This window comes from Pleurodeles waltl, chromosome 9 (assembly GCF_031143425.1).
Source record: "Pleurodeles waltl isolate 20211129_DDA chromosome 9, aPleWal1.hap1.20221129, whole genome shotgun sequence".
NCBI classification, from domain to species: domain Eukaryota; kingdom Metazoa; phylum Chordata; class Amphibia; order Caudata; family Salamandridae; genus Pleurodeles; species Pleurodeles waltl.
The window spans coordinates 1,143,202,661-1,143,229,105 of NC_090448.1; the positions used below are offsets into that span (position 1 = coordinate 1,143,202,661).

Here is a 26,445-nt window from a genome sequence, read left to right on the forward strand (position 1 = left end):
TGTTGTTGCGGAGGAAAGACTGGAGCAGTTATCTGAATTCTGTTCAGAAAAAAACAAGTATTGGCAAAGCTAATAAGTCTCGCCTAAGTGACAGCTATAGGCTTTGCTAATGTCTTTTCACCATGTTGAGCAGCAGCATGGCTGCTGTACAGAATGGCTAAAAGCTAGTAGAGTGGCGTAGAGGAGAGTGGAGTGGCATAATGCGGTGTGGCATAGAGTGGCATGGAGCAGGGTAGAGTAGAGTGGCATAAAGTAGTACAGTTGTGGTTGTAAATAACCAAAGCTTTAATAAAGATGGCAGATAAGGTGAAAGCAACATAAATAAGAAGTCATATGCCCGTGTTAAAAATAGGAAAGCACGTTGCACATCCAGCAATAAAACTGAAATGCTTATAAAATAAAAAAATATATATATGCATTGCAAAAAGATGAGGAAGAACAAAGACAAGAAAGAACACATTACTTGGTCCATGCTCCAGGGAGGAGCTAACGCAAGAAAGGAAATGAAAGCTACTGGAGCTAAGCAATTGAAAGATTGCAAATGAGGGTGACACTAAAAACAACAAACTATATTCTGTGGGCGGGTTGTAAGTCCACTGAATTGTAAACAATACGTCTTGCAGAGCATGCGCAGTGTAGGCGAGACCTAAAAAGCAGACTTTCAGTAGTCTATTTTCTGACCTTCTCAGGTTTGTAAGAAAAGCTCAGGGAATGTCAGTGTGTAACCCTAGTTTTTTCTCATTCACGTTTTATGCATTATCAAGCCACACGGTGAAATGAAGGTCTTAATTCAGTGACCACGCATAGACCTTAATTCAGTGACCACACCCAGACCTTAATTCCACTGGGTGATGTTATCTATATCTTAATTCCATTGAATGTTGACCTGAACCTCATGGTGCAGTGCTCCACTCTGTAGACTTTAGGTTGTATTTACTCGCTCATCAATATGCAAAACTGTTGATACAGGCAAGTAGCCTTTGACTTTTCATTTTTGTTTTTTTCCTTCCCATATCATGACTCTGTGTTGGGGGGGTGGGTGTGGATGAAAAGTAGGGGGGTTATACGACTTCTAGAGGGTGGTGATGCAAGATGTGTATGAGTAGAAAGATCTTGCTCCAAGTGGCGATCCATCCCTCATCTTACTAATGTGTTTCTGTACATCTTGCAGGAGTGGCCCCCGGACAGCTCTACACGTATCCAGCTCGATGTTGGAGGAAGAAGAGGCGTTTACACCCACCCGAGGATGCTAGACTGATGATGCTTGAAATCAAATCTGGTAACATCACTAAAATATCACTTAAGCTCTCTTTTCTCATACTTTTCCAAATTGCGCTGAATTGTTAATAACTATGACATTGTAATGCAGTGGTTACTCATTGTTTTCTCTCATCAAGAGCAGAAGGGGACTTTTCAGTCCCGCTAATTTTATGACCGTTTTCTCAACTTCCAGTTAACCTATGAATATTCGCAGATTGCCAACTTTGTAAATTGTAAACCAGTGAATATCAAAGTTGATTCTGGGCTAGTTTGTCTACCTTAGCTCTAACCACTAAATTACCCCCGCATTTTCAGGCACAGCTGTGTGACATCAGCATATATGGAAGTGTTTAAAAAATGGGGCCGAAACCTGTAAACTGGTCATTCTGAGCTTTCCAAGTCAGTTAACGTTATGAACAGGCCGTTATCCAGCATTTTTCATTAAAGAATTGCGCGCAGATACATATGTATGTTCTCTTCTAATGACTTCTTTTTCAAGACTTTGGAATCTCAGATCTCTGTATCACATCCAGTACATCATAGAGCGCGATGTCATGTTTTGATGAGGGACACCCAGACCATCCTTCCTACACCATTTCCTAATTAAATAATCCATACCCTTAACTAAGTTACCTGAAATTATATAATGTCTGACGTTGTAATGGGGCTGATGGATACTCAGCCAATGACTGTCCCCACTTTTTTGTTATTGTGCTTGATGGAACTCTGTAGAAAATAGACAATGTCAGATTGCATCCTTGTCCAAAATTACAAGTTGTTGATAGCTTTATTAGCCCTGGTCTATTCTTTGAGGACATTTATCCTCGGATTTAAAATGTGAAAAGCAAAACTAGAAGAAAATAGCGCAGGGGTCTCCAACGAGTAGCTCAGGAGCTACTGGTAGCTCACCAGAACCCTTGAAGTATCTCTCAGAGCTAAAATAGAGCACAGTACCACTTGCAGAGGGCCTGTGCATATTAAAAAAAGGTGGCACTGATCAGCTCAAGACTCTTAGAGTAGTAGGCTGGCAAACCAATGACCGGGCGTCATAATAAGACTCAAACATATACTGTGTCACCCTGTGGGATCTGCCTCGTGTCCATCTGTCTTAACTCAGTTAGAAAACAATTTGTCTTTTGTGCTAGGGGACCCCTCATGCTTTGGCTGGCATTTCATTGGTTAGATGGAGTCACTATGGGCCATATGTACGAACACTTTTTCCCATAGACACAGAATGGGTAAAAACCTTTGCTACATCTGGCCTTTAATATGGATGGGTTTTTTCCTGGTGTGTCTGCTGGTAATCACACCTGAAATTCTTGTGTGGTCACTACTGAAAATGCTGCTTATGGTGTCTTTAGTATAATGTTAATATATGTGATTGCTATTTTACAGTGCTAAAAGTTTCTAGTAGCTCGCATGGAATTTGCTTGAGCAAAAGTAGCTCTTAACATAGAAAAGGTTGGAGACCACCGAAATAGAGACTGTGCAGATGAATATCTTGCTGGATGCAAAATAATATGACTTCTGTGGATCACGCTGGGAACCTCCCTTGCCTTAGGGTTGGATGCGGTCCTCTGGTTTTGTCAATTTCGTCAACATAAACATTCGAATTTTAAATGAAAAGATTGAGGGATAATAAAGGAAATAACTAAAAAGAAGAGGTAAAGAATGGTGCTTTCAAACATTTACCAAATGACAAGCATACCTCTCCATCAACCATAGGTTGCGCCTTGTGGGCAACTTGAATTCTCCTAAGTGGGTGCTTGCTCAGATCCATCTGCCGCCGTCTCCACTCTCCCCTGGTCTAAACAAGAGGATGCTGCATCCTGCAAGAGCATCCGTAAGCATGTCCTTGGCCCACAGTCACTTTGAGGAAGACCACCTGACTCCTGATGGTGGACCCATGACACCGTCAGGATGGGAGACCCATATGGATATAAAGTCACTTCGAGGAACAGTTCATAACTTCTGATGGTGGACACATGACACCGTCGAGGATCGTAGACTCAGATGGATATAAAGTCACTTCGAAGAACAGTTCATAACTCCTGATGACACTGACACCGTCAGGATGGTAGACCCAGATGACAACAAAGTCGCTGTGAAAGAGTAGTTGGCAGCTAATATTGTTTGTCTCTGGATTTGGAAGATGAAACAAAATATTGAATTGAATGGCCCACTTTGGAGAAGGGGCATTTAGGCGGAGCTGCCAGTTCTGTCTTTAGGGAGTGGCATATCGCTTGCATGGGTAAGTAGAAGTATTTAATTTGTTTTTTTAAGGTAGCGGATCTATAAAAGGCCGGTGAATAGTCTTCTTTGCGGTTTCAGCTGTGACTGTATCGCAGGTGTTTTGTTGTGCCATTCGTTAGATTGCTCGCCAACCTTTCTGGGCATTTATTGAGTAATCTTAGCCCATATGCCGCTCGCAGCCCTGCCCGCCGTTGGCTCGCGACGGCCTAGTTTATCATTGCCTGGCAGGGGCGGCAGCACACCACGCTACATCTGTGCCACCGAGGCTGGCTCGTGCCACTGGCAGCCCTGCAGGGATCGGTGCAGCTGTGCCGGGCACCCCTGGCACGGGCGCAGCCGCCTGCCCATCATCTGAATATTCTGCATCAGAGGGAGCCAGCCGGCTCCCTTGGCACCGAGACTGAACCATTGCTCAAATTCAGCAGGAACTTCAGCCCCGCAGCTGACATTCACAAGAAAACATTAACCCAGAACCTCATCCAGGGGGACAAAATCCATAATCCTCGTTCTGCAAGGTGCAGATGTCAGCAGAGTGGGCAGACAGCGGCTAAACAAACAAATATGTTTATGTTGTTTGTAAATTATATTTCCTTAAGGTATAGTCATGCACAGCATCTCGGGACAAGTCATTCACCGATGGACATATTTTAAGAACCCCACAAATGATCCTAAGAAAGAGCTTATGCGTACACCAGCCATCTCCTTCAAAGTAGTTCTCAAGTTTCAACAAATCTGATGCTAAAAGTGGTAAATTCTGGCTTTACAAATGTCGCTTTGTTTTTTTCAGACCCGTTTCAAAATCAGTCCAGACACTCTTCTCTGTAGAGTGGAAATTGTGTATTTGTCTCCTAAATATATATTCTTCCTAAGGTTTTGTGAATGCTTAACATCCGACGGCAGTCAGTGCTTAATTTGAGCCGGTAGTTCCCGGTGCTGAGCAGTTATTTTTCTGCCTCAAGTATTTACTACGAGCAAACGACACATATGGGAAAGACGGAGGAAGAGAAAAACTAAAAAGCATCACAAAGGGAGAAAGCAGAAAGGTGCAAGAGTGAGCTGAAGGGGCATGGAGTGGCTGTAAATGGATTAAAGACGTCCGAGGCGGCTTCAGGATTACGCTGCCTTTATATTTAGTGCTACCAAATTTAATTGCAGCAGCCGCGTTTCAGAGAGGAGCTTTGGGCACCGGCACGGTCTATGTACAAATTAACCACTGAACGGCATGGGTAAGCCTACGCGCCGTGACTGCTCAGAATGAACCGCAGTGCGCGCGTCATAGGCTGCGTAGCGCCTCCTTCCTGCCGTCCCACTCCTGGCCTCACGCTGATCCCGCAGCTGCCTTGTATTTAGGGCCATTTCCTAAATGTCTCCTGAGCTGAGACGAGCTCGAGGCAAATTCCTATAATTTCCCTGCCTGCGGCACCTCTTCTCCCCGCCTGCCCCCTACCGTGGCAATAACGGGGTGGCCGTGGCGGCTGCCTGCGTGTATCCTAAGCTAGTAAGAAATCAGGACACATGAGAGCGCTGTCCTTAAAACTCATCATTTTATATCTGCAATAAGAGGTATAAAACTCTCAACTGTGAAGTGGACTCTGGTGATCCATGCCTCTGGTGATCCATGCCTCTTTCACAAGAGAAGCGCAGAGGAAAGAGAGTTTCCCTTAACTTTCATGTCCTGTCTGAGGATGGGGGTGGGGGGTGATCTTCAGAAGGAGGAAAGAAAGGGGTCTGGGGCGGAGACTGCACAGAGGTGGTCGCATGGAGCACTGACTGCACCTTATGCTTTGCTGCTCACTCCCAATGTTTCTGGGCTACTATTGGTGGGTGACAGCTTGCTCGCCTCCTGGACCACTCCCTGCACTCGCAACCCATTGAAGGATCGCCACGATGGTTGGAGGAGAGCGCACTCATCAAAGGATCGCCACGATGGTTGGAGGAGAGCTCACTTGTCGAAGGATCGCCACAATGGTTGGAGGAGAGCGCACTCATGGAAGGATCGCCCCAATGGTTGGAGGAGAGCGCACTCATGGAAGGATCGCCACAATGGTTGGAGTAGAGTGCACTCATCAAAGGATCGCCACGATGGTTGGAGGAGAGCGCACTAATGGAAGGATCGCCACGATGGTTGGAGGAGAGCGCACTAATGGAAGGATCGCCACGATGGTTGGAGGAGAGCGCACTCATGGAAGGATCGCCACGATGGTTGGAGGAGAGCGCACTCATCAAAGGATCGCCACGATGGTTGGAGGAGAGCGCACTCATGAAAGGATCGCTACAGTGGTTGGAGGAGAGCGCACTCATGGAAGGATCGCCACAATGGTTGGAGGAGAGCGCACTCATGGAAGGATCGCCACAATGGTTGGAGGAGAGCGCACTCATGGAAGGATCGCCACGATGGTTGGAGGACAGCGCACTCATCAAAGGATCGCCACGATGGTTGGAGGAGAGCGCACTCATCAAAGGATTGCCACAATGGTTGGAGGAGAGCGCACTCATGGAAGGATCGCCACAATGGTTGGAGGAGAGCACACTCATGAAAGGATCGCCACAATGGTTGGAGGAGAGCACACTCACTCATTGAAGGATCGCCACAATGGTTGGAGGAGAGCACACTCACTCATCGAAGGATCGCCACAATGGTTGGAGGAGAACAAACTCATGGAAGGATCACCACAATGATTGGAGGAGAGCGCACTCATCGAAGGATCGCCACAATGGTTGGAGGAGAGCACACTCACTCATGGAAGGATCGCCACAATGATTGGAGGAGAGCGCACTCATGGAAGGATCGCCACAATGGTTGGAGGAGAGCGCACTCATGGAAGGATTGCCACAATGGTTGGAGGAGAGCGCACTCATAGAAGGATCGCCACAGTGGTTGGAGGAGAGCTCACTCATCGAAGGATCGCCACAATGGTTGGAGGAGAGCGCCTGGTCCCAGAAGCTCTGATCGGAGCCTTCGGCTCCTGACCTCCATGGAACATACACTGCATGGAGCCTGCGGGGACATGGTACCAGCCAAGGCCTACCACAGGCATCCCAGATTGTCGTTTTTACTGATTTTTACAGATAAACACAGACAGAAAACCATTTGTTTGTTTGCCTGGTTTTATTATTAAATGTGGATTCAAATGGAAATTGTGTTGTTTTTTGAGTATTTCTAAATGCAGTCTGGCATGACTGCTAGGCCAATAGCTGTGCGAATTGACAGGTAAGGGGTTAAAAAAATAAATGAATTTTAGTAGACAGCAGTAGATAGGCAGAACCCTAATACAAAAATCTGAATGTTTTTTTTTATAAGTGCATATTTTGTCATCTGAGTGTGTTTGTGTCACTGAAACTTGTCAGGCGTAAGTGCACATTTTTTTCGGTGAAATAAATGTCGAAATATTCTCGTTCCAGCTTCATTTTTTCACAAAACCCAAAATAAATATGGAAAAATACAAATAAATGTAGCAAAAAATAGAATGGATAAATGCAGACGGAAATGTTAGAAAAATGAATACCATAAAACTGGTAGCCCTCATTGTAATTGAGAAACCTGTGGTTTGAGGATTACCGTTAAATGGGAACTCTTCGATGATCTGACTTGAACCAGTTCCTTCTACTCTATAGGAGAAAACCTAAATTTCTCCCAGTTGCTTCTTGTCTTCACGCTTGTTCCGTGGTGCAGCGATAATACACTAACCAATTACTTGTTACAGTGCCCTCCTTAAGGCAAGTACTCATTGATCCAAACCAAACTGCGCCCCCCAGTGGCAGAACCCAAAGCACACCCTGATTAAAAACCTGCGAAAAGGTGCTCCCCTGAACATTACCCCCCAGGCCTCCTGCAGGCCCTGGGCAACGGAAAGGAACCTGTCCCCCAGAGGACCACCTGTTCTGCCCAAGGCCTTTGAGGATCTGTAAGATGGAGTCTGAGGGGACCCCTCACCACGTTCAAGTAGGTAGAGCCAATAATTTTGCAGTGCTCCACCTCTCAGTATTGGCCCTTATGTCAATCTATGCGCTATCCCCAGACCTCACTTTAATTTTACGGAATTTAATTTACTTAATTAATTTAACGTATTTAATTTTACGGAAAGATACGGAATAATGTACCCTCAATAAGAAGATATTGTTGTAAAATACGCAGCCACTTGTTCAGTCCCGTGATGGGCTTTCTTTAGGGCACACTAGATAGAATGCCCAGTAATACCCAGTGGAAAGATGCAGAATGTGGGCAAGCCCATCATTGGGTAAGGGGTTTCTGCAAAACATCATACTCCTGTTAGTCAGGACAGTGATGTTTTCAGTAGGGTTGTCTGACGTTGTTCAGGAGGACTGACGCATGTCAGGAGTCCACGATATCCACAATCATTTATCTTTAATGAGAATCAACTCTATCCTTAGTGGGTATAGTCAAAAACCGACATGTCTGCTTCTGATCGACAACTCCGGTTTACAGCGCGTAGAATTTCTTAGGAGCTTTGAGACTCCATACATAGCAGTCTTGCAGGGAATGAAGAAGAGCGAAATAAATTAATCTTGACACTCCAAAGACAGTTGGATCTTTTTTCCTTCACCATCTGTGCCAGGAATTGTGACAAACGCTCACCAACAAGCATTGCAGTTCTAAGGATCTTGTTGCAACAAATCCCTTGCTTGACCCACAGGCCAGGCCCAACTGTGTCAGAAGAATTATCTTTCTTAGTGTGCTAAGATGTTAAATGGCTAACCAAAGAATTTGCATCACAAATAAATTGGAAAGTATATCCATTCTCCTTGAAGGTTTCCCATCCTGAGCACGTGCAGCACAACATTGCTGTCACTGCCCTCTGCTAACATGGCGTTGAACTTCAGAAGAGCCGGTTTCCATTGATCACCTTGGAGTTCCAGAAACAATAAACTGATATCCATGACTTCCCCAGATGGTCCTATCTTCTCCCTTGGGATGATCCCTATATGGAGATTCGTGGACCCAGCATCATTGGGTCATGTGAGCTACTGCACCTGGAAGGATTAGGACTTTGACATAACAGGGCCATCAGGGGAATTTCATAGTAGATCTCAAAACTATAGCTGACTTCATGAAACAAAATTAATTATTGCCGATGTAAGACCTGGTGAAGAGAACTTCTTCCTATACACTGGTTGGCCCCTTTAATGGCCTCCTTCCTACCCATGGATACTGCCCATAGAAGGGTGCTCAGGGCAGAGTGCCCTCTCCATGAGGTGGAAAGAAAGTCTTCCACCCACTTGTGGGCACTGTTGTGCATTCTTCAGAAGTGCCCCATCTCAGACGCTGGAATGGTGGCCTTGGGCAGGAATTGAGATAGGAAGGCTGAAACCTAGGCTGAGCAAATAGCCCCTCTGCACATGGTGGCTATGCCAAGAGAAAAGAGGTTTTCCAGTTTTCTGTTAACGGTAAACTTTGTCCTCCGCAAACTCGTCACATTGCCTATCCAAAAGAGGAGCTAACCTCTCACATTAAAGCGGAGGGGCCTGCCCTCAAGTTTCTGAAGACACTCAGTCAAACAGATGAACGTGGAATGCGTAAATTACACAGCTACGTGGTTCATCTCAGGCACTCAGAAGTGAGAGGTCCCTTCCCTTGCTTCCATGTTTACGTTGATTTCATGTGTTATTTGTACAGTGGTGTATGTTGCAAGACTTAAGTGTTCGGAGGGGAAGAGAAAGCATGAGAGTAAGGTGGGGATGGCAGCCAAAGATGATAAATAATGCACCACAAAACATTCACTTGTGAATTTCATGAAGATTGCTTGTAATCCTATAGACATTATGTTGTACTTTGTTGTATCATGTATAGAGTGCTTGATACCCCATGGTGGGTACCAAAGGCTCATTTCTGAAGGCTAGCACTCTACACTGTGGGGCAGTGTGTGATTGGAGGAGTCCTGCATTTGTTGTGATCGGTTGTGCGTTGGAACAACGCAGGCATTTACCAAGCCTACCTCAAGAACGTGGCCCGAACCACTAATGCGTCCCTTCGACGCATTTCTTTACCACGCAATGACTTGCCTTAGATAAGCTGGACTTTGGAATAGTATAATCCACAGTAGGGAAAGTGTTGGACTTAAAGCCCAACATCAGTCCAACAATGCTTTCCCTAAGGCAAGACGTTGTAATGACTTGCGTTGTAAAGGAATGCGTTTTAAAGTCTCAATCGTGGTTTAGGTTGTGTTGTAAAACCACATTGTGGATCGAGCCGCGTTGGTAAGGCTGTTCCCTGTTGTGATCCTGTGTGTGAGGCATTTTTGTGTTACGTGTGAGTAACCAGAGATGTGGTCTTGCTTGAGTCACGGTGGATAGCTGTGTTGAAAGAGGAGGAAGCTTGGGATCGGTGTGTAAACTATAAATGTAAGTAGGACTAAAACATATAGGCATCTGCACAGTACCAGCCAAGTAGAAGGGCAAGGAAGGCGTTCAGAGAAGGCACAGTAATCCATACAGCAACATGCTCAAAGCTGAGATTCCGTCAGATGAGCAAAGTGAGGCCAAAAGGGAAAGTATGAGAGCAACTTTTTAAAGGTAGTGACACTGCCCACTTCTGTGTAAATAGATCCCTTGCTTTGAACAGTGCGTAATTTGTTGAAGAATGGTGCTGGTGCCCAAAGCTTTGCTCAGAAATCCATGGCCCGAGCTCTTAAATGTAGGCAGCCGGATGCATAGTCATGAATCTACCTCAGGCCTCTTTAAATCACTTCCAGACACTCCCTGCCCTTTATCTCTCTCTTGCAGGTTCCTGCTTTTTCCTTTTGTGGCAGTTTTCCCTTTTTCCCCTGTGTTTGTTTTTCCTTCTCTTGCTCTCGGCCAGTGTCTGATGAGGAAAAGTTAATGCCCGTCCCCAAAATTAGTGCCTGGGACATCAATGGCAACCACCGGCTCAGATTGAGCAAAGGGTTGAACAAGAAAAGACGTAGAAGAGGATTCAGGGGTGGCAACCTGAGTAGCCTGTGCCAAAAGAGGCCAACATTCGGGGCAGGGTTTCTTGCCTCAAGCCTCTCCAATGGTCCCAAATGCGGACGAGCACCAGTCTGGTGTACCCTAGTCGAGTCATGGCTCAGACCCTGGCCAGGCCGGGACCCAGCACGTGCAAGGGTGACCGATGAAGCTCTTGGTAGTTGACTGCTCTGACACCTCAGGAATGAAAGAACTGGGTGCTCCAAAGCAGACCCTGGAATGATGGAGACATCCTGAGGTTTCGTGAAGAAAACGTGAACTATGTAGTTGTTTTAGGTTTAAACAAATTCTGTGCAAGTTTATCTTATGTGAAAAGCAGGAAACCAGCATAGGTCTGGTCGTCCTGGACTCAGTAAGGCCTAAAAGCATCAAATTGAAGGCACTTTGAATTCTCGGTCTGGCAATTCCATAGTATGGCCGCTTGTTTACGTTAAACTTTGCAGCATTTTGCATATGCAAGCTTCACTTGCTCTTACGTAATTCGGTTATGTAACCATAGTGGTAGGAAGTTTGAACTGGTTATTGAGGTTCAGTGGCTGTTGCTGCTGAGATGTGAGCTCTTCCTCTGTGCTCATCAGCGATATGGTTGTGGGTGTTTGGAATTGGCTGCTATTTGACCAAACATTGGTGAATTTGTGCTAAAGGGCTTTGCTGAATCCCATCTCTGAATTGTCCCTTTTGTGGTCAGTGGGTTTTTGGTGGGACTAGACTAGAGAAGGGCATAGTTCTACTGAGAGTTTAATTCAGAAAACCCTTGAAACAAGCATTTGCAATGCAAAGGGTCTCGCGTTTGCTCGAATAGAGCTATTAGCATTGTAAATTCCTAACTGGACTTTTCTTGCCATATAAATTGAAAATGAAAAGTAAAATAGTTGACATAAGCGAGTCGATTCAAAGCACCACGGCCACCATGAGTGCGAAGTAGAGACAGAAAAGGAAAAAGACGTTCGCTTGCAGACAAACATATCGGCAAATATGCAATTATCCATGTAACAGGGATGATGTTCAAGGTGGTACCAAAACCGCCTGTAGAAGGGGCAAATGTAAAGCATTTACCAATGATTACAAAGGATTTTTGAAAGGCAAGCCCACAAACGAGTGATAGTGATGGGCATGTGGTGGGTGTGGTTAAAAGCCCACAGAGATTACGCTCGACCTAAATACTATCTCGGTGTCTGGTGCTGCCCCATTAAAAGCAGAATAGAAGACATTTGATTCTCATGTTAACAGATGAAGGAATTAAAGCTGTGAGGAAAGTACTGAGACAGGGTATGCAAAGAAAAGAAAAGGACAGCAGGAAACAAAAGATAGGTGATGATTCAATGAGTGGCCTAAGCAAAGTAGCATCATGAGAGGAGAAAGAACAGTGATTGTTTCAGCGCTTTAAAGAGTGGCCACTGCATGTATGGTGGGATAAAACCAAATGCAATACAAATAAACATTGGCAAAGCCAACAGATCTTGCTTTCCTATAGTGTCTGCACATTATGCACGCACACCTGCCTGTGCTGTTGACACATAGTACACATGCAGGTGACGTGCAGTCACACACATGCCAATGGAGCCTCAAGTTGTTTCCTGAAGCATTGGCTGAAGAGCCTGTCCCCAACTCCCTGCCTTCATATTTTTCTTTTCTTGATGCATATGACCAGACCTAACAAAGTATATAAACGTGAACACAAGGTGAGGTAAATCATGCATGAGAATTAAGTGAGTGCATTCAGGTTTATTGCACTCTGAAGCCGCACCAACTCTTTTGAAAATTGGGATGCGGATCCCGTGCAGGTGAAAGCTCTATCGAGAGTTAAGATCCTGATGTCCTTGCAGTGTAACCTGGAGCCAATCAGAAAGTTCTTTCTCCATCCTTCAAAACATACAGGGTCCTCTTAGTGTGGAGGCTTTTTCCTGGCAGGAGTCTTCCACTCAGTTTCCACAGGAGTAGAGGGCAGCCTTGTAAGTGGCGAGAGAAGGCACAAAGGTTTGGTCCTTGGCTGTTGAAGGTTCTGTGCTTCCTCTCATCTCTTTAAATCTCAAGCCTTGAATTGGTTCTCACTGTGTCCAAGCCACAGCTTGTAGACTTGGCCTATGTAGTCACCCAGGGAGAAAAGGAAGAGAGAGAGGATCAGTTTTTGTTCTTTGCCTGTTCATGAGGCTGGTCACCTAGGTGCATTTCTGCTCGTGGGTGTTACTGGGTACCCCCTTTGAGAATTGCTTTCACAGTTTTGCTGTATTGCCTTGGTCTGCTGACAAAAGTGTTGTTTAATTTACACATTCTACACGTGTGACATTCACGGGTGTTTTTCCTTTCTTTCTGCCTTATTATATTTGTGAGTGTTTCTCCTGAAGCGCTGGTATTCTGTGAGTGAAGTATATATTTTTTTCACTCTTGACCGGGGATGGCAACACATTTCTATCCTTGAAGCTAATATTTCCCCACGTTGCAGGCAGAAGATGCTGTTACTGTGGATTCCTTCCAAGTACATTTCTTGTAGAAACTGGTTCCTGATTTGGGGAGCTGAGTTAAATCTTTGTGGTGGAAGATATACAACACCATTAACCGAATTACAGCCCACTTTCAAGGCCTTGATGCTCCTCCGGTCCTCTGGGCTCTCCTGCTACGAGCTTGCGATAAAGATGGTCCCAGATTCCTGGTGGGTACCACTGCTCTGCGAGGTATCACTGGTACTCATGGAGTTCCAACCTCTTGGATGCTCTCATTCATTTTGCCTTGAAAATGTGTTTATGCCTTCACCTATCAGTTATTCCACCTTCTTTCCCACTTGTTCATCTGTGTCATAAGTAGGGCACCTGTGGGTACCTGCGGTGAGGGGCTCCAACGAGGTAAGTGGTGTCTGCGGGGTGTTTGTGCCGGCCTTCTTGACAGTATTAGGTTCAGTTCAATACCCAGTGTATTGGATATGAACATTCATCAAATATGGAGAATTGGAACCACGGGCTCTTCCTGAACACTGCTTATGCCTTCCGGCTGCTCTGGGGTATAGTATAGTCAATCAATCACGATTTTTAGAGCGTGGCAAATCACCTGTGAGGTTCTCAAGGCGCTGCTAGCTAATTTGCGGTGCTTTTGTTCATTCAAACAGCCATGTCTTAGGTCCTTTTCTGAAATCCCGGAGCAATTTGGCGTTCCTGAAGTGCAGGGGAAGGTCGTTCCAGGCTTTGGACGCCAGTTGAGAGAAGGAGCGATTCGGGGGTGTCTGTGAGGAAAGGGGAGGCAGACTGCAGGTGTCTGGTCGGTTGGTGGAAGGTCATTCATTTGTTGTCTGCTGGTCCTTCGCTGTGCAGGGCTTTGTACGCGCATGTCAGCATCTTGAACTGGCATATCCTCAGGATCGGGAGCCAGGTGTGCTTCTTGAGGTGTGGGGTGATGCGAGTCAGTCTGGGGGGTGGTGTCAAGGATGAGTCTTGCTGCTGAGTTTTGTATTAAACCCAGTTCTGTGACTGGGGGTGAATGTTTGATTTGTTCTGCATTCCGTCCATCAACTGTTCTTTTTGCATTTGTCGCCCCAAGTGGGAAGTGTATGTCCAGACGTGGGCCCTGTGCTCACTATGCCACCAGATTCAGCTAGCCTGGCTGAAAAGGGGTGATACTCCAAAACCGGTCACAGGATATTTGTCTATGGTCCCGGGAGGACCTGTTCTGTCAGTTCGGGCTGGACTGTTACCATGGGGAACAGGGTCAAGACTAATTTGCATATGGCTGGGTCCGAGCTGGAATGGCATGGTGAGCAAAACAACTGATGGATTAAACCCAGATCTGTGACTGGTGGTGAGTGTTTGAAAAGTTTCAACACTCTGTCCATCATCCTTTTGTGTTGCTGTATGTGCTGTGGTGGGCAGAAAACAAAAATCTGAATGACTTATTAAAATCTAAAGGCTGTGCCTAACGGCAAACCTACAAACCAAAATAGAAACAAACACAATGGTATGAGGTGCTGACAGAGTCATTTACCTGTGGTTCTGATTAATTCAAGTATTTACAACCATTGGTCCTTTTTTCAGGGGAGGAGCATCCGAAAGCGATGAGAAACGAGTGCATTATAACTGGGATGGTGACTGTAGGGTAGTTCAGCACTGCACACTTTGAGGACGTCAGAATTGCAATACCCTCAGTGCTCTGTGAGTGCACGTTGAAGTCACACTTCGCCCCCCCGGCCAGCTGCGTAAAGCCTGAGCAAGCGCCCACTCGTGGTGGAACATGTTGGCACGCCTGAGCCTGCCCTTTGTTTCCTGCACTCCTGCCACGGGCACAGTGGCGCATTCCTGGGAAGCATAGGACAGGTATGGATGCTCGAGACTCCCAGGGGTACACTATCTGGCCTACCTGTGATCTACAGAAAGGTATGTCTGGGCGCTATGATGAGGAAGAAATCCAGGGATGTGACTATACATTCTGAGAAAGGCAGCTCACATTCTGGTATGGTTTCAGTATTGAGTCACATGTGAAGCAGGTGTTGGGCTGTGATCTTTGGATCAGATGTAACTTGATGGATAAAAGTGCTCATTCACCAATAGGCTTCAAGGCGCTAAAAGCAGAAATTGAGCTGCCTTTCTCAGAATGTACAAAGCCACACATGAAGCAGGTTTTGGACTGTGTTCTTTGGATCAGGTATAACTTGACTGATAAAGTGCCCATTTACCTGTAGGCTTCAAGGCGCTAAAAACGGACACTGGGTACTTGTGTAAGAGGATGCTATGAATTCCGATAAAGGATGCCTGGACAAAGTTTGTGTTAAGTAACAGGCCTGGCACTGCGAGTGTCACTCATCTGAGATGCAATTCCTTATGTTATTTTGGTTTACGTGTAGTTTGGTGTGTTTAGTTAATCCCACCCTTTCGCCCTTCCTACGTCATCATGGGCTGGTTTTATTTGTTTCGGGTGTATATTTTGCAGTGGTCACTGGAAAGGAGCCCTCTCCAGCATCCCTTACAACGTGAAACTGGACAGCTATACAAGAGTTTGGCGTTAGGTTTTATTCTCAATAGCGAAGTCTCGCCACCCTTGCCTTGTGCCCAGGTCACGTGCATCTTTTGTGAGAATAAATGCCAATTGAAAAGAGGAATTATCCAAGTCAGTGGCTCCATGGGTATGGAAATTAATCCAGGAATCCCTATTTTTAAGGCTATAAGGCCGCATTTATGGCCCTTTACAATTTGAAGCATAGTGAAATCAGATTGCAAAAAAAAAAAAAAAATGTAATTAACCTGTTTTCTGTCTGTGGTGACAGCTCTTTGTTGTTTCTTTTGTACTAAAATGTGATGTCACACTCCTGCTAACTTCTCACCAAGGATGACATTGCCTCAAAACGTATTTCTGTACCCACCTGCGTTTTGCACATAAATTGTTTTCATACTCCAGTGGGTGTTATGCCAAGGTTGACATTGCTCCTAGGAGATATTGTGCCCCAGTGACATATTGCACCCAATTAAGATATTGCACTTAACAGACATATTGCACACAAGAGTGGCTGCCAATAAAAGCGATATTGCACCAGAATGGTACATTGGTATTTTGTACCTAAATTCTTTCCAGACTGCTGGTGCACCTTCTGTGATTTTGCACCTAATTGCGATTCTACACTTGTGCCTTTTTCCCACTCAAGTGTACTTTGCCAGGCTGGGGTTTTCTGCACACCTGTGATTTGCATTGCTAATTTTTCCCTCATGCCTGCTGTTGTGCTCAAAAGGTCATTTTGCATCTGTGTGTTATCAGTCCAACTTGAGACATTATGACGCACATCTGATACCCTTTTGTGACATCTTTTGCACCCATATTCTCTCTACACTGAGTGATTTTTGCACTGAAGCGTCTCCGCGCACACCTGCTCACTTTGATTGTGCACTTAAGTGTGTTTGTATATGTAGATGTGATTGTTCTCCTGAAATCTACTCTTCCACCTACATGTCTCCACGTTCCCGTTAGTTTTGAACCGTGGGGGGTTTGTATCTCAGTCTTATTTTGCACATAAATGTGGTGTTGTGCCTAAATTTGTTCTGTTATGTAAATGTGCACCTTGGTGTAATGGCGCAATCCTGGCTACTTTGCACCAAGAATAATTTTGAAGCTAAAGGTGATCTTGTATGTAAATGTGATGTAGTATTTCCCACACTTATTCTGATGTTGTACTGTGGGTGTTTGTTTTGTCTCTCTGTGTGCTTTCAATCAAGTGTGAGATCATATTTCTGGAAACAAATTTTGCATTTGATGCAACTTAGAATTGGCCAGCCGATGATGCTTTTTGTCTATGATGGCCGAAACTGCTATAGCTTGACCCTGACCCATATACATCTCCTTGCCAGTCGCCCACCTGTTAATCGCCACAGCGAGGATCAATTTTGAGCCCCCAACCTACGGGGCTTGGATGAGTTGACTAATGGGAATCTACAGTGTTGAAAGAGCACTTTTTAACTGTAGGGGCAAGGGGGCCAAAGAGAGGGGTAAGAAGATTTGGTCCCAGCTGACCCAATGGTTGACTGACTCCCTAAGTTGCGCTGACTGGCCACATTGCTCCTAAAGGGCCGGAAGGGTCTGTGATCCTTTTGGAAATTCTGGGATGCTGGACTATAGAGCGGGGGTGGTCAAGGAGCTCCCTGTGGCTTAGAAGGGCACGATCGTATGGCCAGGTTATATTGTAATCTGGTAGCCTTTGTCGTGACCATGAATCAACATGTTCGTATTATCGGTTGGGCGTGTACAATTCCATTAATATGTTGGATACTTACTTCTTGTTAACTCATGGGCTTTTTCGTATTGTGGTTTCTTTCTTGTTTCATTCAAGCCTGAAGCTTTGTATCCTCTTTGTGGTGTCAAAATAAAAAATAAAAATTAAAAAATGATGCGACTTCAAAGTCCCCCCTCCCATGTTTTCAGTATTCGAGTATTTTTCTCTTAAGTGTGATATTATTCTCCTGTTGACTTTGCACCAGTAGTATCTTTGCAGTTGAAATTTGTTATTATATCTAAATGTGATTATTCCCCTTACCTAAGTGTGATTGTTGCTCTTACAACCAGTTCCACAATCCTATGGCTGTTGCAGAAGTGGTGATTTTGCACCCAAAAGTGTCTGATCACAGTCTTGCATACTTTGCACTTTGATTTTGCATCTAATTGATTGTGGTCAATCAAATGTGACGTTATGTTGATTCGCACATTTTGCACCTAAAATGGCAACTTAAAGCTACATTTTCTCTAAGTAACGAGTGATGTCGCACTGCTGCATATTGCGGCTGGGCCATACTGCATCCGATTCTCCAGATAAGCAGGCAGTTCATTTTTCGTGTGGTTTCATCGTGGTTGTCAAACCTATGCACAGAGAGCTTCATATCAAATCAGACTCCAGGATGCACATAACGCCACCTCAGAGGTCCTGTTTCCACCGGTCTGTGCAAAACTACCCTCAAATACCACAGCCACCCAGCTCCAGTGGCCACACGTGCCATAGTTTCAGACTGATCTTCATCAAAACTAATATACTTTTAATTTGGGGCTCATTGTTTCAATGCACAGTTTTTTTTTCCTTAGTCTCAGATACCACTTACTAGGAAAGCATTATCTTAGATTGCCATTACCAGAAATGTAAGCTAAACATCAGCATTTATGAAAATAGTAAAGTTATGATTCAGTCCTCTTATTACAATTTATATCTTCACTGCACTGTTTGATACTTCGAACGGCCTGAAAGCTTCTTCGATGGTTAGGATATATGAACAGTGCCATCTGTACTGACTAGGATACCCTTAGCTCGCACACCCTCTGCCCCAACTACCCTTTACCACTCACATACCACTGGGGGTATGAACCCAGTTTGATGCCAGCATATTTAAAGAATTTAAAACCATAACCTGGAATCAAGTGAACCAAAATTACACCCCTCCAAAAATCCACCACCGCTTGACGCAGCCTTCATCTGTAAACCAACCTCCCGACCCAATTCAGCTACACCACAAAGGGACTTGACCAACTATAGACATGATTCACAAGAAATAGGATTACTCAACGCTAGCTTCATTACAGCCACTTACTACTGACCAGAGTCCGAATCTCTTCTCCAGTCCCAGAGGAACTGCTTTGCATCAAGCTGGAGCAGGGTCATCCTCTTGGGATGTTCAAAGAACCTGCAAGTGACACCTGTCATTTCTGGCTCCCTCAAGCAGCCTCCTCCCAGGAACTGCTCCCCTAGCCTCCTCTCCTCCGATCCACTTCATTCGACACACCTGCTCGTGTGGAGCCCACAATGCGGCTTCGGAACATTTCTTCATGCACACCGTCTGAAGCATGCCACACATCTGAATAATCTGGTCACAGATACCACAGCGCATCTTAATGCCTCCATCTCCAGAGCGAGACATTCTAGACCCAATGAGAAGACCAACTCGTTTGTCACTTATCATTTTGGATGATGTGTGTTAATACAGTGCTAGAGCCTGGTCTTTTGGGTCTGTTTGTGTTATGCTCGCTCAGCGGGCACAGTCCTTTGTGGATGGAAAGGGATTGGTTGATCTGTATCTGCCTTTCCTGGTTGATTAAAAAGCACAGTCGTTAGCTCCGTGGTGCAGTAGTTTTTTATTCTAAGTGCTTGCCTGTTTTTGTTCAGTGGGTGATCTCCCTAGATTCCCAGTAGTGTTTGACCAGGTTTTACCTGATGTACCTATTGTTGTTAGATTTTTCGAGATTTACTGGTTGGGACCCGTGTTGGAATAACCTGGGACACCACATTCTGGAGGTGTTTGGGATGATTTGCTCCAGAGAGCTGTGTGCAGATGTGCTTTACTTTGTGGATGGTCACTAGGTCTGTGAAGACAATGGATGCTAAATGATCAACCTTCGTAACCGTGCCAGGAGGAGCCTTGGCAGCACCCAGTATGGTTTCTAGCACTTTCCTGAATGTCAGAGGTCAGTCTATGGTACTAGGGTACAGGCAGTGATGCTTTAAGTTATAGGCTGAGCACTGGTACTAGGGCATAGGTAGGCCCTGATGTTCTAAGGCAGTGGTTCTCAACCTATGGTCCGGGGAACACTGGGGTCCGCCAAGACTCATCAGGGGGTGTGACTGCTTGGAAAATGTAATCATATTAACAAATTAGGTCCCCAGCTACATTTGGGGGACGGGGCGGGGTCCCTGGGTTCCAGTACTGCTAAAGTGGGGGTCCACAGAAGTCAAAAGGTTGGGAACCACTGTAAAGGTATAGGTGGGGCTATGATACTAGGGTACTGGTAATTGGGGATTCATCAGCAGTTAATGTAGTGGGTGTTGGTAAGGGGTGGGGTTACTAGGAGAGATGATAGGGTATATGACGAGGGTAAGTATACTAAGCTATGGTTAGGGATATATGAGTATAAGCAGTCTAAAGAAAAAGCTCTGTGAAGGCGGAAGGGGGAGTCTGTCAGAGGAAGATGGGTGGAGTTAGTATGAGACAAAAGAGGGAAGTGGTTTTGTGGGGGGTATTGACATGGATTAGTCTAGGAGGAAGGCTGTGGAAGCAATTCTGTATAAAAGCGAGACGCAAGTCGTCAGGGTGATCCTGGACAGAACGGACTGCATGTTTTTTTTTTTTTTTTTTTTTTTTTAAATGCATTTTTCTAATTTATTTATTTATTCCACATAAATCAGTTTTTGGGCGTGGTTGGAACTTTCTTGTAAATAAATTGCTCTGGAAACATTTAAGGAACAAGCGTGTGTGGATAAAGTTTGTCCTGGACAGGTTTTCCATAACCATATTTTCCCCCGAACCACACAGCCTTTCCTTGGGGTGCTGTTTGACCACACCAGGCATTGCCTCGGACCTGTGCCGGGGGTGCGTTTCCTGCACCCCTAGTGGTTGAGATGGCCCTCATTACGGAGGCCCAGCCGGTGTGGCGCGTGACGCCATTTACGCGGCGCTCGCGTTGAATTGACAAATCTGCCATCAGCCCGCGCGGTGTTTAATGTTTACAGTGGATGTGCTAACTCAATTAAATGTCCGCCGCGCGCCGCGGCTCGCGCGGTGACAGCTGGGCCGCAAGAAGTGGCGGCTCCTCGGGGGCTCGCTCGCGCCAGCTCCGGTTTCCACGGCAACCGGTGACCTTGGGGACTCGCGGAATAATCCATCCTTTCCCCTCCGCGCTCTCCGCGAGGCGCTGCACAGATATAAAAAAAAAAAGTTCAGTTTGGTGGTCTAGGGCGGTCCCGGTCCTCCGGACGTGGTGGAAACTGCCCCCCTTACTAACACGAGGCATTGCCTACCACCGCAGAACACCTCACTTTTGTTTTATTTTTTTGTTATGGGTGAGTCAAGGCGTGGGACTGGAAGTCGCTGTGGTGAATGACTCAGTCACTTTTATTTGGACTCGTTTACTAAATGAAAACTCTACGGTGCTGGTGCGGATTAGCCAGTTTCTGAATAACTCAGCAGTTCTGGAAGGTGCGCAGGGCTGGGGAAGAGCGCAGTAATTTTGTCCCAGCGCTGCTAGATTTTCAGCAGCATGCACTGTTTGAAAGAAAAAAAAAAAAAAAAAACTCCCGCAGAAGGTCATGCGCTATCTATACGTATGGCCTTTTCTTTATAAGGACATAGCTACTTCTCGCTATAGGCAAGAAACCACAAGGAACTATTTTAAACTTATGAATAGTTCCGTAGTTAGGCTCTCGATTTGGGTAGCCAGCCCCGAGCCTTACCGAGTTTGGGGTTTCTTTCAACTTTTCTGTTTATTCTGAAGAAGACCCTGTCAATTTTGCTTTGGGTTGAAACATTGATGAATTACAATTTAGATTGTATACAAAGAAACGATTGGACACATCTCCGTGTATTATCAAGCATGAGGTAATTGTGCATCAGAAACGTTTCTAGCTATGCATCATCAATTATGTGGTAATTCTGTATCAAAAACGTAGCCTAAGGCAGTAGAGTGGTGTGCAGGTTCAAAGATGCATTTACAGTCAACAAGGGTAAGGGAGGCAGCTGGTTTGTGGACTATTACTGTATTGTTATGTGTTCTTTAAATTGATGTATGGCATTGTGATTCATTCTGCATACTGTTCATATCAATGCAGTGCTTAATTTGCACTTATTTTTGAGGGCCAGCGCTTATTTTTCAGCCTCAAGCATTTACTGCGAGTAAAAGACAGAAATGGGAAAGACGGAGGATGAGAAAAACAAAAAAGCGTCACAAAGGGAGAAAGCAGAAAGCTGCAAGAGTGAGCTTGAGGGGCAGGGAGTGGCAATAAATGGATTGAAGAGGCCCGAGATGGCTTCAGGATTACGCCCCCTCAGTATTCAGTGCTCGCACATTTAATTGCAGCAGCTGCATGTTTAAGAGGAGGGCTCTTGGCACCTGCACGTTTTTATTTACAAATTAAGCAATGTATCAATGTACATATTTTTGTGTACAGCACTTTTGCGCCCCTTCGTGTGGTTCCTGCTGAAACCTCTTTGTGGACATAATAATTGAAGAAATAACTATAATATTATCTATTGGTTTTAGAGTGTTTTTTGTGAACATGAAGTGTTTGTGAATTATTTTTCCTGAGGGAGCATTTCTTTCCCTGCTGCTATTGCAATAAAAAGGCAGAAAAATCACCTCTTTGTTAGTGGATGGGGAGCAATTCAGAAGAAAAATGTAATTTTGGCTCAACGGCTGAACTTTCTTGCACATCCTGATGCCAAATCACATGCAGAGTGTGCAGTCACACTTTTTGTTGGACCTACAATACGGAGTCCAGTCTTTCGCATCCCAAAGATGAGAAGCACCAGGGTTCTCATAGGACAGGCCTGCCACTTTTATAATTGTATTACTATATGTTGTATGGAAATTGGAAGTCTGGGCTGCAGTCTGGAGCAGCGTGGACAGAGTATCTGCTTTCAGAGGGACGGTCTGCCTTGGGTCCCATGGTCTTTCAACCAAAAGTTCTTCTATTGCACCTAGTCAGATAGTCACCAGTGCCGGGCCTGCAGACGCTGGCTGCAAGATTCCAGCCCTTACAGTTGTTTGTGAAGTGCTGGTCACCTACACAGGGTGTGCATCCATAAGGACCGCTTTTACTCACCTCCTGAAGAGCCTGCTTATTCTCACTGTGCACATTCACACCCAAACTGCTTCTGCGACCAGTAGATGCTCATAATAGGAGGGAACAAAAGCAAGCAAACCAGATAATGGTCTGAATGTGGAACAAATCAAATATTCACCTCAAGTCACTGATCAGAGTTTAAGCCATCAATTCTTTTGCTCAGCACGCCACCCTAGTTTGGACCCAGCCATATGCAAATAAATCTTGACTCTGTTCAGTATGGGAACAGTCCAGCCCGAACTGCCAGGTCATGTCCTCCCTGGACCGGAAACAAGCATCCTAGGACCGATCTTTGGGGTGTCACCCCTCATCAGCCGGGCTAGCTTGAACCCAGTGGCATAGTGAGCCAGAGGCTCACGTCTGGGCATACCTGGTGCACTTAGGGCAACAAAAGCAAACGAACAAGATGATGGCCAGAATGCAGAACAAATCAAACCTTCGCCCCTAATCACGGATCTGGGTTTAATTCATCAATTCTTTTGCTCACCACACCACCCCAGTTTGGACCCAGCCATATGCAAATCAGTCTTGACTCTGTTCCCCATGGGAAGAGTCCAGCCCAGACTGCCAGGCCAGGTCCTCCCTGGACCGGAAACAAGCATCCTGGGACCAGTTTCGGGGTATCACCCCTTATCAGACAGGCTAGCATGAATGCAGTGGCATAGTGAACCTCGATAGGAGGGAAAGCAGGAGAAATAGGTCTGTCATGTCCAGGGAATTCAATAAAGAAAATAGCACATTGCTGCTTTATGATGGGTTCTTCCATCTTCCCGCTTGTCAGTCCAGACAGTTCATCAGAAAGAAAGTCCTTCTTCTTGGATTCCTCAATAGGTATTGCTATGTACCTTTCATCTATTTGCCCCTCGACATGCCCTTGGAATACAAGAACAGGTTCATGATAACCGCCTTTACCTCATCACTTAACCAGTGACAAATGCATCCCACACCAGAAACCATAAAAGATTAATATCTTCAAGGAAACTTGGAGAGTTGTCCTTGTGTGTTCACGTTTCTCGATTGAAGCTGTGGAGTACATCATTTCTTATGCAAGGAACTAAAGTATCAGGTTAACAAAGGTGCAATTAAAAAGGTGCTTCCACAGAGGTTTATCCTTAAGGAATCCGCGTCACTTAGTTTCACCCTAATTGTTGTGTCTTACACATGACCACAAGGTTCTTGTTATGAACCTGAAGTATTTCATTTGAAAGAAGCAAACTAGTTTGCGTAAAAAAGAAACCTCAAGTGGCCTCAACAAAGGAAGTCAAGGTAGATGGTATTGGACTGTATAGCTGCATTTGTGTAGTGTTTACTACCCCTATGTGGGGCACTGACTCTCTTGCCTACATAAGTAGCATGGTGTAGGGTGTGCGCTTGGAAGAATGTTGTCTTTACTTTGAACCTGCGTGGGAAGTTTTTCCATGTCATGTTTTTAGCTGGTTACTGCACTGGGTTGTCCAATCTGAGATTTTGTGTATACTTCTGGTCCTGACCTGGTGTGGTTGGAGGGAGAGAGAGAAGTGAAGAGACCTGTTGGGACAAACATTTTTATTATCATCTGATATCGGAGTGTCTACGTGAGATGTAAAGAAGCAGTTAACTTGTACGGATTTTTGGCACCTGCAGTTAATGGACTGTATTAAAGTCCTCCAAATTTATCGAGCAATGTGTGCCAGATCTCTTCAGTCATACCTTGCTTGTCATTTGGTGATGTTTGTTTGCCTGCACAAGTCTGCTGGTGGACAACTCTCATAGTAGATACGTCTTATGTTCTATTGCTGCTCCATTGTTTATGCCTGCATTCCTGGGTCTGTTGCAGCTCCTTTTTTTACACCTGCTTTGCTTGCTCTGTTACAGATCCATTGCTTATTTCTGCACTGCTTCTTCTTTTGAATGTCATTTCTTTATACATGCGTTGCTTGGCCTGTTGAAGCTCCATTGTTTATAACTGCACTGCTCAGTCTATTGCAGCTCCTTTGTTTATAGCTGCATTGCTGGGTGTGTTGCAGCTCCATTATTTGTACCTGCACTGCTCGGTCTATTGCAGCTCCTTTGTTTATAGCTGCATTGCTGGGTCTGTTACAGCTCCATTGTTTATACCTGCACCGCTCGATCTATTGCAGCTCCTTTGTTTATAGCTGCATTGCTGGATCTGTTACAGCTCCATTATTTATACCTGCACCGCTCGATCTATTGCAGCTCCTTTGTTTATAGCTGCACTGCTCGATCCGTTATAGCTCCCTTGTTAATAACTGCACTGCTCGGTCTATTGCAGCTCCTTTGTTTATAGCTGCACTGCTCGATCCGTTATAGCTCCCTTGTTAATAACTGCACTGCTCGGTCTATTGCAGCTCCTTTGTTTATAGCTGCACTGCTCGATCCGTTATAGCTCCCTTGTTAATAACTGCACTGCTCGGTCTATTGCAGCTCCTTTGTTTATAGCTGCATTGCTGGGTCTGTTACAGCTCCATTGTTTATACCTGCACCGCTCGATCTATTGCAGCTCCTTTGTTTATAGCTGCATTTCTGGATCTGTTACAGCTCCATTATTTATACCTGCACCGCTCGATCTATTGCAGCTCCTTTGTTTATAGCTGCACTGCTCGATCCGTTATAGCTCCCTTGTTTATAACTGCACTGCTCGGTCTATTGCAGCTCCTTTGTTTATAGCTGCATTGCTGGGTGTGTTGCAGCTCCATTATTTGTACCTGCACTGCTCGGTCTATTGCAGCTCCTTTGTTTATAGCTGCATTGCTGGGTCTGTTACAGCTCCATTGTTTATACCTGCACCGCTCGATCTATTGCAGCTCCTTTGTTTATAGCTGCATTGCTGGATCTGTTACAGCTCCATTATGTATACCTGCACCGCTCGATCTATTGCAGCTCCTTTGTTTATAGCTGCACTGCTCGATCCGTTATAGCTCCCTTGTTTATACCTGCACTGCTCAGTCTATTGCAGCTCCTTTGTTTATAGCTGCATTGCTGGGTGTGTTGCAGCTCCATTATTTGTACCTGCACTGCTCAGTCTATTGCAGCTCCTTTGTTTATAGCTGCATTGCTGGGTGTGTTGCAGCTCCATTATTTGTACCTGCACTGCTCGGTCTATTGCAGCTCCTTTGTTTATAGCTGCATTGCTGGGTGTGTTGCAGCTCCATTATTTGTACCTGCACTGCTCAGTCTATTGCAGCTCCTTTGTTTATAGCTGCATTGCTGGGTGTGTTACAGCTCCATTGTTTATACCTGCACCGCTCGATCTATTGCCGCTCCTTTGTTTATAGCTGCATTGCTGGGTGTGTTACCGCTCCATTATTTATACCTGAATTCTGTGGTGGCTGCCATTCAACGGGGGTGGTGGGCTGGAGGGGGAAGTTGGGTCGTGGGGCTTGGACGGTGTGGGAAAAAAAAAAGGATAATAAAGCTTACCTGTGCAGGAGACGCGTTAGTCTCCCCTCCATCCTCATCCTCTTCCCAGGCTCCCAGCCAATCACGATGCTGCTGTCACCAGCACAAGCAGTGTTGTGATTGGTCTGAGTGGCCTGCTTCAGTGCTCAGACTGGGAGTGGGAGCCTGGGCATGTTCTCCACTCGGCTGTGCAATACAGCCAGGAAGAAAACATGCAAAGTGCGCATGTCTGTTTGGCCGGCCCAACACGGCTGGCCAAACAGACATGGGCACTTTATAGTGCACATACCGCTCCTCTGGCCCCCTCCCTCCAGCCCAGCCACGTCCACCCCTTCTCCCAGGAACAATAAAATGACAATAATGTAGCATTATCATTTTATTTTTCCTTTCCCCACAATCCAGTTGGGCAATGCTCCTCCGCCTTAGCGGAGGAGCCGCCCCTGCCTGCATTGCTTGCTCTGTTACAGCCCCGTATTTTATATCTGCATTGTTTGGTCTGTTATAGCTCT

The 26,445-nt window shown here is 45.5% G+C and overlaps 1 protein-coding gene across 4 annotated transcripts in view; it reads left to right on the forward strand.

Annotated features, from left to right (window-relative positions):
- Positions 1–26,445, forward strand: part of DPF3 (double PHD fingers 3) — a 367,266-nt gene that overhangs the window by 140,381 nt on the left and 200,440 nt on the right. For all 4 annotated transcript variants that reach the window (XR_011198857.1, XR_011198856.1, XM_069208948.1 and 1 more), the window contains exon 3: positions 1,172–1,279. Coding sequence is in view for 2 of the 4 variants with exons in the window: in XM_069208948.1 (XP_069065049.1) it covers positions 1,172–1,279 (108 nt within the window). In the remaining 2 variants the exon portion in view is untranslated. The remainder of the gene's footprint in view (positions 1–1,171; positions 1,280–26,445) is intronic.